The 15,028-nt window shown below is 40.4% G+C and overlaps 1 protein-coding gene across 1 annotated transcript in view; it reads left to right on the top strand.

Annotated features, from left to right (window-relative positions):
* Positions 1 to 15,028, top strand: part of MTMR12 (myotubularin related protein 12) — a 1,177,010-nt gene that overhangs the window by 952,149 nt on the left and 209,833 nt on the right. Inside the window, exon 12 of the mRNA XM_044073440.1 lies at positions 7,235 to 7,305. Coding sequence (XP_043929375.1) covers positions 7,235 to 7,305 — 71 coding nt within the window. The remainder of the gene's footprint in view (positions 1 to 7,234; positions 7,306 to 15,028) is intronic.

Raw genomic sequence — 15,028 nt, 5'->3', positions numbered from 1 at the left:
GATGACATCTGAAAGAAGGACATGTTTGGATATGTTTAAAAAGTTTTTCTATCAGAATTATCAGACAGTGAAAAAGGATTCAGAAAGTCAAAGCCAAGAAGTCAAATGTTAAAAGTTTGACCAATTTAAAATAAAAAAACAGACACAATTTTTAAGTAGGTCCCCCTACAACTACAGCATATTGAAACCCGTGTCTCTTCATGATGCCGTTTTTTAATCATTCTTACTTGGTGGTCACACACCATTTTGAGAAAAGAGCATATATTTTTCCCAGGGCTGCGTGATCTCTAAGTTGGAGTGAATGGCCAGGATTCTGACATCCAACTTTTGTTTTCTGCCTTATGAAGGTTGACTTGTTGATCATTGGCCTACTAGACAGTGCCATTTACAACTTCACTAGATAGTGTGACACTGGAAGACCTCTAAGAAATCCATCAGTCCTTTTACTGGGGAATTTTTTCACCATCTCTAGCCGAGTCAGGTGTTTTATCAGAACACTACAGATTGGGACATTATACTGTTATGAATGGAACAGTGAGATGTACAGGGAAATTGTGACCTCCCTGGATGATTCCCCTTACTACCATCTGGGTTCAATTAATGCAGGAGTTTGTTAAAGGAGAGCCCCTTATCTTTAATGGTACAACTGTACTTTATAACTAAGTGCTGCCTTACTGTTTTAGCTGGAAAGGACCACCTGATTCCCAAAGTGACAGTGCTCCATTTTTGTATATTTGATACCAAGTTGTTATCTTTTCACTATTTTAGGTTGTGTCTGCCTCAGGCTAGGGAGATACCACATCTAACACTGAAGACAGTGTTTCCTAGTTTGCAGTCATCTGCAAGCAGATCGAGTCAAGCTCTCATATTGTTACCTGTGTGTCAGAAAAAATGCAGTAAAATAGTAGTTCAAGCGTGGAACTCTGTGGTACTTCGCTGAACATTTCAGCTGGTGCAGAGTTTCCCACCCACCCTTTACCAGCTAGGTTTTATTTGATATTCACTTTTCAGTCCACTTGGTGGCATTGACTCCAGACTTATCTTTGCACAGGAGACATTGTTTGATCTCAGCTAAAATTTAGTCTGTATACAGTGCGGTAACAAAAACATTCCCATCCATTTCAGTGGTACAACTTTTTGTTATTGAGGTCTTTTTTTTACTGAAGCATAGCTTGGATGCCATTTGAAATTCCAGTATACATATTACAATGGATGGCGATGTGGAACTCTTGACTCTGATTGGGTTAGTTGTTTTTTCATATTTTTACTTTAAAGTTTAAATAAGCAGGTAATACTTAAAGGCTACAGTGATGTGTGCTACATCGGTAAGTGTTACACATATGCATGTGTAAGTAGATGCCTGGAGACTGGTTTTGTGATCCTGAGGATGCCAAACTGTTAGTGCAAATGTGGGAGGATACATACTAAATCTGATATTGCAGTATCTCGTATTATCCAAGTAACATGATGATACACTTTTCTCAGAGTTTCTATATGTATGTAGAAGAGATGTGGGGAGAAACAATCCTGTACTTTATTTCCCATGCAAAAACATTTTAAAGGTCCTAACACTGTATGTCAGAATTACATGTTATTTGTTTAAATTGCAGTTTAATTTTCAAAGTGTTAAAGTTCATTCTATCTGATCTTGCGCTTCTGACAGGGAGTCTTCCTTGACACCCACGCACAAATAATTGCAGTTCATTTTGTCAAGAACTACTTTAATTGCGTGTAGATTTTGTTGCGTGATTTGTGGAACGCTGTGTTCACCAATTTGTGTTGTAGTCATTCTGTAGTCAACTCACAGATTTGTGACTGTAGCATAAATGCAGGTGTTTCACATGGTGGTTTGACTGTTTGTATTCAACTGGACGTATAAGAGAATTTAAGTACCTTTTATCTGCACATTTTTCAAATAATACGGCATTTAAATTGAGTTATTTGTGTTACATTGAATATTAACTGAACTGGAAGTTTTGACTCTGTTTTGTCAGTTAGTTCCCCACCCTCCCTGTTTTTGTTTTGGTGTTTATCTTGGTGGCTTTGAAACCGCCCACCCCTCTTGTAAGTTTGTGTTTGGATACTCCTTCTGGGTCCATCTCATTTGCTCACTCAACTGAGTGCAGTGAGATCATATTCTGATTTCAGGCACTCCTACTGTGTACAAAGAGAGCATCTGGTAAAGAAAAAGAAAAAAAATTTTTAAGCTTGTTTCCTGCCTTTCCTGTAAGTGGTCTAGACTGTTTGTAGGCGTCTGAGCCCCCAAGCCTTTCTGTTTTGGAGGGAAGCCTTCTAGCTTAATTTTGTTTCTTAGAACTAGCCAGTTTTCTAGTTTCAGCACTCAAATCTGTTTCTTTGAACTCAACACTTGTTCAGAACTCGTTGTAAGCACTAAATAAGTTACAAATTACTACAGCACTCAACTTTCCGCACTTGTCTGGAGGAAAGCACCTATCCAGGCATGTCTAAGGGTCAGCTTCCGGTGATTTCTCCTGTCTACCTGATGAATCTGGGCATCTTGGGGCAGTGCAGCAATTGCCTCATGTACACAGACAACCCTCTCCTCCTACCACCCAACACTACAACTCGTGAGAGATGCACTTATATTGCCAAACTGGAAGCAAAGCTCTCTTCACCCAAGACTGGACTAGATAGTCAAGAGGAGAAGGTAAACACTTGCACCACCACACCACACTCATCACATAGTCCCTCAAAACCTACACCACCAAAACACACACATATAAACACAAAACACACACCTACATTCGTGGAGTCCCTCAATAAAAACCTGCCCAAGCATCAGGGACCTCCAAAGCAGAAATGCAAGCAAACTCCACCCCCCAACACAACCCAAATGACACATAGCCCACAAACTCAGTGTGCCACTCAACCACAGCCCATCAGGCATAACAACGTACCCAATACTGTAGTCATAGGTGACTCTATAGTCAGGCACACTGATGTTCTACTCACCAGGCTAAACAAGGAGAAAGTTACTGTCAGCTGCCTGTCAGGTGCCAGGATCCGCCACATAATGCATGCACTCAGGTCACTCTACAACAAGTACAAATATGACACTGTCATTGTCCATGTTAGTGTGAATGACCTGAGACGTACCTCCCTGGACTACATGAAAAGGGACATGGAGGAGCTCTCCGATTTTGTAGCCCAGGCAGGTATGACCCTGGCCCTGAGTAGCATCCTGCTATCACCCAGAATGATGCCACAGTACAAGGATAAAATGATTGACTTCAACAATTGGCTAAGCTTCTGGTGTCATTCTAAGGGGATCCAGTATTTGTCTGCCTGGGACGACATGATCGACAGACCATGATGCTTTGCCAAAGATGGCTTGCACCTGTCGCCATTGGGATTCTGGATACTGGCTAAGGCTCTTGCCACCCCTATAGTGTCTTTTTTAGGCAAGGTTCAAATGACAAATTCATCACCGTAACAGGTACAAGCAAGCAAAATCTGAGGGTAATGCTACTCAATGCTAGAAGTCTAAACCTCAAAATGTACTCACTTGAGGCACTTCTTAAAATGGAGAACATCGACATCTGTGCAGTGACAGAGACCTGGTTCAAAGCTCCAGAGAGCACCCCTGTATTACCAGGCTGTAATTCATACCACACCTTTCAGCCACCTAACCCAGTACGAAGCACTAAAGGTGGAGGCGTGTCCGATTCCCACTCCTCATTTCTTGATACACTGGAAAGTATTAGGGTACAACTAACACCCTAATAATGGGCGATTTCAACTACCCCACCATTAACTGGGAAAACTACTCATGTACCAACTCTTTTGCTCAATGTTTTTTGGTATTCAGAAATTCCAACGCCTTGGATCAACTTATTCACACCCCCACCAGGAGCAGTAGTATCCTAGACCTGTTCATTATCAACATTTATAACCGGTGTTCCACACCAGAGGTCAATTCCTCGTTGGTCAGATCCGACCACAAGCTAATCAACCTAGACATCCACATCCCGCCCCCACCCCCAATTAGGGAAACCACCGTAAAAAACTTCTCCAAAGCCAACTTCACACTTCTTATGACAGAAATGGTAAACTTCATGACACCCATGCAGACGGACAGTAGAGTTACGACTGCTGAATCCTACACAAATGCACTTTATAAGCACTTACACAAATGCATGGATCATGCTATCCCTAATCGAACCAAGATGCTATCCTCCAAAAAAAGGAAGCCGATCTGGTGGTCCTCTGCCATAAACAAACTCTACAACAGAAGAAAGAAACTGTTGCAAAAAAGAGTAAAATCCTATGACTGGAGGAACACCCTGGTCAACCTCAGTAAGAAGCTGAGATCCCTCATAAAATCCTCCAAAGCTAGTTACGAAAACAAAATTGCCACTGACTCTAAAGACAACCACAAAGCACTCTATAGCTATGTCAAGAATCTCAATGGCAACACTCAGATCTGCTCTGAGTTACAGCACAATGGCACTAAATATACAGAACCAACTGATATTGCCAACATCCTGGCAGATAGGTTCAGTGCTAACTTTACCCCCCTCAAACCCCCTAGAGGGCCCATCTCTATACCAGAAGAATGTAAAGTTCCTGTAATCACGGCTGCACAGGTAAAAAAACACACTCTCCAAAGACAAGAACACAGCATCCATGAGACCTGACAATACCCCAGGATGCGTTCTACACGAACTACAGAATGAACTGGCACCCTACCTAAGTACCATGTTCAGTCATAGCCTCACCTCAGGCTTTGTGCCTACTGAATGGTGCACCGCGGCGGTTATCCCACTCCACAAAGGGGGAGCCACGACGGACCCCGGGAACTACCGCCCCATTAGCCTGACGAGTCTGGTCTGCAAGGCCATGGAACGTATCATCATGGAACTCATAAACAAAGACATTGGTAATCCCCAAACACTATACCCTACCCAGTTCGGATTTGTAAAAGGCAGATCATGTCTCCTAAACCTGATTGACTTCTTTGAAGCAATCACCAAAGCCATAGATGAGGTTAAGGTGGTTCACACAGCTTATCTAGATCTCGCCAAGGCTTTTAACACCATCCCCCACTCTGGAATTATAGATAAGCTCACTAAACTAGGTATAAATTCCTATGCCACAAGATGGGTTGCCAACTGGCTCACAGACAGAACCCACACTGTGAAAGTAGCAGACTCCAAATCCGACTTCAGACCAGTGACAAGTGGAGTACCATAGGGTTCAGTCCTGGGTCCTCTCCTGTGTGGTAACTACTTCTCTGAAGTACAGGCTAACACAGAAGGTCTTTGGCTAACAAAGTTTGCAGATGACTGCAAACTAGGAGCCATAATCGAAACTCTTAACAATGTGGACATACTACAAAAGGGCCTCACTGAGACAGATGCCTGGTGTCAAAGCCATGGACTGACGCTCAATGCCAAAAAGTGTATTGTCATCCCCTTTGGTAAAAACTCTGTACCCATGAACTACCACATAGCTGGTAGTCTACTTAACGCCGAAAATGTGATGAGACCTTGGGACTCAAGTGGACAGTAGTCTCTCCTTTGATAATCACATCACCACAGTGGTCAGGAAATCCTTCTACGTGGCTCACCTCATCACAAAAGGTTTCTCATCCAGAAAAAAAAGAGGTCATTGTTCCACTCTACTCATCACTCATTAGACCCATTATAGAGTACAACGCTCCTTTTGGTATGTACCTCACAAGGCATCTACAACAACTGGAAAGGCCACAGAAATACCTCACAAAGAGGATTACTGGCCTCAAACAGATGCCCTACGCAGACCGTCTCAAAAAACTCCAGCTTTACTCTGTCGCATATCGCCTACTCAGAGGCGATCTCTGCCTAACATACAAAGCTATGTCAAACCCAGAGGTGTTGGACATGCTCCACTTAAAGAAATCACAATCCCTCCGAGCTACAAGCTCTAGGGGCCTAAACCTTATCATCACAATAAACAGAACTTGCTGGAGGGATAGATTCCTGTCCCAGAGACTTCCCATACTGTGGAACAGACTACCTATCTATGTCAAACAAAGCTCTTCATTAGCGCTCTTCAAGAAAATCTTGATGATTGAATGGGAGATGGGAAATTCACCCTGGGGATCACTTCTGTGGCTCTGCTCGACAGGGGCACAGGAAAATAATTTTCTTGGGTGGCGAAAGCCAGGGTACATTTTTGGCTAGGCTTATGTAGGCCCTAGGGCCAATAGCCTAGTACCCTCCTATGAACCTATGAGTTATTTTATATTAAGTTAAGGCGTGTGGAGTGTTGGAGTCGAAGCCTCCCAAGTAAACCATATAGTTTAATATGTTTTGTTAGCCAAAGTGTAGTGTGAGTTTGATTTGCAAATATGAGCTGTATTTTACATTTTTGATCTGTTTAGTATGAAGATGCATGCTGCACTATCAGAATGCATCTGCCAGTGAATTGGGTTGCGAAAATGTATGGTGACAAAAGGATATGATAGATGCTGGTTTTGTGTGTGTATGTATAGATATACACACACTCACAGGGAAAAAAACAGTATAGCTGATCTGAAATCAGCTTATTGAACTTACTGGCTTTTTCTCTGTGTGGGATCTCAGTACAGCGGGGATTGGAGAATTTGCACTTTCCCCCTGTAGTGCAATCTAATTTTTGGTATATGTAGTTAGCATGGTGTGCATGGGGGTACAGGGAGGCTTGTCCCCTATCAAGAACAATACTATGCTTTTTTGGTAGGCTGCTAACTGGCCAGTTGTATTTGATCAGTTGCCAATCCATGTTTTTCTGTTTCGATATATGGAAATGCACACACACACACACACACACACACACACACACACACACACACACACACACACACACCATGGATAGACAGACAGCTACAAATGTATAAAACTGCACATGCACAAATTCCAGTACCTAAAATATTTTATTCTGATTCCTTATTTCTTTTATGTTTTAACATAATGGCATACTGTTTTTACTCTGAATTCAAAATACAAAGAAGCTTTAACAAACTTCTATATACTTTCTACATATTTTATATAGGTATGACTATATTTTCTGTGTAGTCCTATAGAATGCCTTTTTTGTAGAGTGAATGTCTTTAATTGTCTGGAAGTCGGCAGAATGGTGATAGTATGACTTTATAACGGTAGGCAGAACTTTATAATTTCTGCTTTGTAATTTTCTAGTTTATCAAGTATATGTCTAGAAGATTACAGTGCTGTATTTTCTTTTCTATCAGACAGTGTCTAAAGAAAGCATTAGAAGTTGCAGAAAGTCTGGAGCGAAAATTTGAAAATGTTATCCTGGTTGGTAAGTGTAAAGTTCTCAGCTGTTTCTTTTGTTTTTTTTTTCCATTTGATTGGACTGTGTAGAATTTCTCTGTTGATTACTGTAGACATCATTACATGTAACTATTTTTAGTACATAGCTTCAATAAGCTAGTAAAATATTCTGAATGTTTAAAATTAAACTATTTTGTACACATTAAAAATTTATTTCACATTTTAAATTTCCATTGGATATTTTGTACACTGGTATCAGTTATGGTACTACCTAGCAGTTGTTTAACAATTTACAATTAAAAGAGATGGCTGCAATGTAGAAGACACCTTGTAAAATTGAAATCATGTTCTATTCAGGGCTTCAAGTCTGGTTTGATAAGTTTGTTAAATTGGTTGATTCATTATGGACATCAGTCAGCTGTGTGTCCGGTTGGACCATGAGTCACAGTTGCAAGATTGCACCGTTAGGGATTTTGGTTTAAAGCCCATGCCACACCCAGCACTGACCCTTCTCCATCCCATGCTGCAGTTCACTAGCATACAATCTGTCATCGCTTACTGTTCTCTTACTAGGCCTTGCCATCCTTACTCCTGCAAGACCCCACACCCATGGGTAGTAGAACACTAGGTGGACTGCCTTATCTGTATACAGATGGTCCATCACCAGAACCTGAGGTGGGCTTATCGGAAGAAAGAGGTCATGGTACTCCCTTACCCTCTATCCAATTGCCTGTCCTTTAAAAATTGTTCCCTTCCATTAGAAATTCCTTGTGGAGTGTCTGGGCAAAAGGTATATGGAGCCTTGGGCATCCTGATTCTGCAGACTGTCACTTTGGATGCCATTAGAGCAACCTGGAGTGTTCTTGATTGTGCATATTCAGCCTAAGGAAAGGATTATACTGCTTAAAAGTGACCTGATAAAGCAAACAAACTTAAGTATCCCTTTCCTGACCCTCTTGTGATCTTTTTAGCCTAACATATGCCTCATAAGGTATAGAATTTTTCCAGTTGGCTGCCTGAAAATGAGTCTGGATCTCTGGGCAGGTGTGGGAAGACAGTGCACTCCTCTGCCAGTTTGAGACTTAGAGCCCACAAATCTTCCATCTTACCTGCTCCACTTTTGGCCTACTTCGTTTGCAAAGTGCTGAGTAAGCTCTGTGATCTCCCTGAGCCCGGGCTGAGGGAGAATTTGTAGGATATATTCTCTTTAGCTTCTGCAGTGGAACATCATGTGCTTTACTACAATTTTTGACTTTGTTGCTGCTTGTTTAGCCTTGCTGTGATCTCAGGTGTCTGCCTGCACAGGATGCATGGCTGAAGTTGCTGTCTCTTAAATAGAATCTTGGGAATAAAATTCTGGATGTCCATTATCTGAGGGAACTACTTTTCAGGCATGGAGGAAGCGGGACATCATCTTAATGGAAGATCTCTGTGACCTTGTTCCGCTACCTGCAATTTTTCCTCCTGCATGCCTGACCAGCTTCAGGAAGAGACATCCTCAGCATCTTAGGAAGGCCTTTCTGAGATATTGTGCTGCCGTCTCCACTGCTGGCTACGTCTCCAAAGAAGATGAATGATAGTTGATTAGCCCCAGGCCTGACTGTGGTTTTGGACTGCCATGGAGAGGAGGAGCTCTTTTGGCAGACCTGCTCTTTGCAGGAAGGCTGTTGGGACTGGCCCAGACTTTACTACGTAGCAGGCTATAGGGATGTTCCTGGTATCAGAGAATGGTTGAAGATTTTCAATCTCATGTCTGCTTGATCTCAAAGGAGATGGATGACTTCTGTTCATTTGTTGAGTTGAACAACTTCAACCAACATATCCTGTACATTTAGTTCTGGGTGGTCACCCTGCTACCATAGCTAGTGTTGCTACTATGATGAATGCCTTCTGGCACATTAGTATTTGGGCTCCACACAATAGAATCTCCTGGTTCAGCACCACTTCTAGTGAAGTGTTATTTGGGCTTTCTTTATTGTTTAGAATCTTTGCCAAGGTATTGGCGAAGGTGGCAAGTTTGTTTCTGACACACTAGTAGCTGACAGTCTCACATGCTCACTAATGTGCAGAAATGGAATTTACACCAATAGATCAAGATTTCTCTATCTCCTAAGATGTAGTGATCTTGGGGTTGGTATATACAAGTGGTCTGAGTGTGGGAGTGCACTCCCCCTCCCCATGGCAATGATATATTAGTTTTACATCTAGTTTATTACACTGTATGCCAAGTACTGTACAGCTTACCCTGTTCCATCTTGTGTTTGTTACTTTCACATGAATATAGCTGGATTTATTTTTCGATTTATTGTCTGACTGAGTAACTGATTGTGCTGCATTCTGGTTACTTTGTAATAAAATCTGCTGCAGACTACAGAAAACATGCCAACCCACTACAAACTGCATCCTCCCCCCGTACATCATCAGAAGACAGGGCTGGATGGCATGGAATCAGGAAGTGAGTGGGCAGTAAACAGAAACACTAGTTTCTTAAACATAATAAGTATAGGTCCATTGAAGTAACTAAAGTGAAAAATACACAATGGAAATGACTTTGGCTTTTAGCTTTGTGTAATATTCCGTAATTGACAAGCAAATTGAGTGCTTGTTAAAAAACCTAGGACACCAATATTGTCCAATGTACATGACCACACAGATAACTCCACATCCTGGGGAATGGATATCACTGCCATTTTGGCATATATATGTACTGATTCTGCACAGCAGTAGATTCGCTCTGTTCTTGATTGCTCTGGTCACACACACTAAATGGCCAAAGGCTGTTTGCATGGATGGAATCAACGACATGAGTCAAGATTGTTGAAGTACAGTGAACAATGATCACAGGGGCAGGGCTGCCAGAAAAGGTTTTTCAGGTAGCTCATGTTACATTTTATATTGGAATGGTTTAAAATATTTGTAAAGCTGAAGTGCATAAAATGCTTCACACAAACTTCCTATTATGACTTATCAGAAAGGTTTATCCAGCAAAGAAAGCTGTCAACATTATGAGCCCCATCCACATGTCACTGTAGCTTAAAGCAGATGAATTAGTTTTAGCATATTCATGCAGTGCACCTGACCTCTGATTCAGTACTAGAAATGCTTCTTATTTACCAAAACCTAAAGTAAGGATTGCAGCTATTGAAAACATATTCAAAAGCAGTACAGAGCAAGCAGTTTGAGTGTGTGGCTCTGAGGTCAGGCAGAAGTTTTTCACTGTGTTTTGTTTTATCGTGTTTCTTTAGGGCTGCCATGTATAAACTAGCCCATATGATCTGTGGAGCAGGGTATTAATGTGTGAGGGAATACATGGAGGTGGCATGTAGTCTATATCTGAAGTGCTGACTAAAGAAGAGGTGTAGTACCAACTGCGTAGATGATGATTGAGTTATAGCAGAGAGAGAGATGGATGATCAGTGCCAGGACCAAAAATGAGTGAACATCCAGAGCCATACCCGAAGGATACATGATCTAAGGTATACCCCACAAGAGAGAGAGATGAGTGAGTTATACCAGATCTGAAGACAGATGATCGATTTGGGTTCTCAACAGTCTTAGACGTTAGGACTTGCACTAGCAGGGACCTTGGAAGTCCTCTGTTTCAGAGATGAATTTACCTCTCAGGACTGTTCAGGCCTCTCTGATCCATATCCAGTTGGGCGCCACAAATGTGCTAGGAAGCCTAATGAGAACTTCTCAGAGAATGAACCTGTGAAAAGGAAAGAGTATTTTACAAACTGCAAAAACTCTGAATACGATATCTGAAACAATGGCATCAGTATGTGTTTGTAACATACTAAAATACTGCTGACTTGTGGGACACCAGTGTTAGCTGACAGCACTTTGCAGTTTGAAAATAATGGGTAAGAATAACAAAACGCAACTATTATCTCCTAGTGCTCTGAGTGTTGCCATAACATAGGTCATGGAAGTATGAACTATCTAAATGTTATTGTGTGTGCACAAGACAAATACAGCCACCACAGGTTCCTTCCAAGATGCTTTTTTCTTTGCCTTCTAATAATAAGTAAATAAAACCTTTCAGATCTTTATCACTTCCAAACTTCCACAGAAGTAACATCTGCTGTTAGAGACTTTACCGTATACTGACCATATCACTGTTTTTAACTCTTCTCCTCCTATCCCCATGATTAGTTGTTGAGCCTCATCTTCCTCTAACGTTGGCATAATTGTCTAAATAAATATTTCCATTTGATCTTTTTCTTTGTTTCCGCATTCCTCTGCTTTTTATATTTTTTTATAAAATTTCCAAAATATCTCTAATACACCTATAGGATTGATGGTTATCTTTCTTATTATAGGCTCCCTAAGTTTGGTGTCAACCCTTTCTAATTTCTGCTGTGTAAGTCTTTGTGCTAAAGTTTTTTTGTGCTCTGGACATATCAGTTGTTGTGTCTTTCGGCTTTTCCCGGTTAGGGGTCGCCACAGCTGAACTCCGGTCCGCTAATGATTGGCAGTAGATTTTTACATGCCGAGTTGCCAGCCCTGATGCACAACCTTCAACGAAGGTACACCCATTCACACATGTCTCCACACAAGATGCTCTAGCTGAGAATCGAACAGGACAACGGCTTACTGTGAGGCGACAATGCTACCGCAGCACCACCACCGCAGTGCTCTGGGCATATCAGTAATGGTTGTTTATCAGCAGTCTTTCTAAACTCATGCTGTCCAGATACTCCCTTATTTTCTCCTAAGCGTTCTTATTAATTTGTGAGATGCCTCTTAATCTGCAGTACTTTACCCTTTGTCAGCCCTTCTAAATAGTTCCTATTACTTCATAACCATATATCTTTCTCTTTTATTTCTTCCTTGTTTTTAATCTCCATTTTCATTTGATCCCACTCACTAGCTTTTCCTTCTGAAGAAATTTCTGTTTTCTCTAGTAATTCTCAAATAATTTCTGTCACTCATTCCTTAAATTCCTCTCTTTTTAACAGGTAAGTAGGAAAACACCAGTGTCTCCTTTAAAATTCACTACCCTGTGTATCTTAATTTTTTATTGATGAATAATCTGAAAATATTATTGAATGTATGTTGAATCTTTCAGTTAAATGCTTCTGTAAAAATAATTTCTATCCAGTCTAGCCCAATTATCGTACCTATAGGAATAATATGCGAATTTTGAGTTCTTGCTACTGAATTCATATTTTTTATAACAAATATTTTCATAAATTTCTTTAGAAATCTACTGATAAGTCCTCACCATTACAAGTCAAGTTCCAGTCCCCATCTATAAATAATATTCCCTGCTGAAAGTGGATTATTTCTCCCAACATTTTCATATGCTCCATAATAGCAGTGTTTGAGTTAATTTAAATACATGCCAGCATAATCCTCTTCCCTCACCAGTACCCTGTCACATGCCTTTCATCATTGCCTTTTTTCCCTCTTCTGTCACTATTGGAGCCCCTCTAGCAATTCGTATAAGCATTCCCCTTTTCCTTTGTCTGCAGTATTCTGCTGAATATCCATCCGGAAATCCCTTGTTTGTCAAATCCACATGCTTGTTTCTAACCAAATGCATCTCTCTCTCTCAACATTGCAATTTGCACTGTACATTTCTTAATGTACTTTAGTACTCTTTCTTTTAGTCAATACCTGTAAAGCCATTCCCTTTCCAAGATAATATGGATAGAGTAGCTATTATGATACAAAGCTATTGCTCCACCCGTTATACACAGCAGTTCTTTTGAATGTGTATTTCCATCTTTTGTCTTACATGCACACAATGTTGTCAGCCTGATCTTTTATACAATTGTTGTTCTCATCTACATTTGAACCTATGTCAATTTTCAAGTCATTTGGCTCTAATTAAAGCCCTCAAACAAAAAGTTAAATACATTTTCTCAACCCGTCCCGTATTAACTTAGAACAAACACACACAATTATGAACATATTAAACAAATGAAGCTTAACTCTCCAGATAGGGACATTTTCCCCAATTGACAGATGTACCTATGGGTTATAACCTAATCTAAAATTAAGGTTACCCATGCTGAAGTGTATAGTATAGCTTGTGTCCTCTTTTACACTAATTGGTGTCTGTATTTTTCTCATGTGTATTCCCCTCCTAGATGTGAAAAAAAAATAGTTCATGCTTTCAAGATAGCATTAACTTTTGGCCATAAGAAAAAGTGAATTTGCTACATTTAAATAAAACTGAATTGTGCACTCCTTCTGTTAAATGAAAAGTATGATGGCTGCTGGGAAGCTACTATTTCTGATTCACTTCCCTCAGTTTCAGACTGTATTTATTTCTTGCTAAACTGCTTGCCAATGCACTTTTAAACCTTACATTTCTCTCAGCAGAGTGCGCTCCACTCTCAAGATTACTTACTTATACCTGCACACAGCTTGTCAGCAATTAAAAAAAAAAAGTTAAAAAATTTGCAAGAATTTTTGTACATATCATTTAGAACCCAATGTATTGAGTTTTTCCTGACCAACTGCCTTGAGCTGCAGACATCGTCTCCCACTGAGAGCATTTGCTAATGGGAAAAAAAGCTAATAACTGCAGATTCAAGAAACTCATTATTTTATCATATCTTTCGAGCCTGTTTGTTTTAAAACTCTCCATAGCTGAAGTCAAGGTTATCAATCCAAACATCCACTCTTTTCAAAACAAAGGCATACACTCTTAAAACACCTTCGCCAAATCAGCCCAAGATCACATTCCATTAACTTAAACTTACTTTTATCCAACCTTCCTTATCTTGATACAGTCTGTCATATAACTAAAAAGTGCTTATTTACTTCAATATTTTAACATGTACAGCAGCCCCCCCCCCCAACATTTAAAGTACTCCTGATTCTGTTGTGATACATTTAATAAATTATTCCTTCTTTTTCACAAATGGTTATATACTAGGTAGCTAAAAATGTGTCCGGCTTACAGCCATAACTTTTTAGAGGGGAAAAATAAAGAAGGCATATTTATGTGGGGTTGTTCCAGTCTTTGCTGTTTTGGTGTACCTTTCTCAACATTTGCCTCTTTCTTCTGCTCTCCTCATTTATTTTGCTTATTTTTAACAACCCTGGCAGTCATTTCACAGTTTATGGTGTAGATGAAAATGTGTTTGCCTCGTACTAAATGCACCCAACTATTCTCATGGCAGGAATAGCACTGTGCTAGTGACTGCAGATCTGGGTTAGCCCTCACCACAACTGAGTCCAGTAGCACAGCTGGCTTCTGCTATAGAACAAGATGAAGTGTTGGTCTGTTGACATAGGAAGATGGGTATTGGAAGTAGAGAAGACAGATGGAAGTATGTGAGGGTATTAATGATGGTTGCTTATAAGTAGAAATAAACGTGCACCATCTGTATACCAATAGCTTAAAATCAAAATAAGCAAATGACTTAAGAACATAGCGACATGAAGGAAGAAGCTAGAATGTCGTTCATGTCAGTGTTTGGCTTTAATACAGTGTGATTGCACTTTCCGACCATATTCTGGCAGCTAAAAGAGCATCCCCCTGGCCATGTGTCATTTAGGTTTAGTGCAAGAGCTTATTTGAAATGCTTGGAAGAGCAATATGACTTCAGGTATGGATTTCTCTAACCAACTTTTTGTCTGCTCCCTTTGACTTCTGTCTAAGCCAACATTTTTCTAAAAAAAGGTTAGCATCCGCTATGCAGATTGTTGGACTTCTTAGCAGACAGTTTGTAGCAATTAGCTTATTACAGACAACAGATTCACCCCCCCAGCTCTGCCATTAAAGTGCAAAA

This window comes from Protopterus annectens, chromosome 1.part1 (genome assembly GCF_019279795.1).
Source record: "Protopterus annectens isolate FY-2018-M chromosome 1.part1, PAN1.0, whole genome shotgun sequence".
NCBI lineage: Eukaryota > Metazoa > Chordata > Ceratodontiformes > Protopteridae > Protopterus > Protopterus annectens.
Note: the sequence above shows the minus strand (reverse complement) of the source record. Positions and strands in the feature narration are given on the sequence as shown.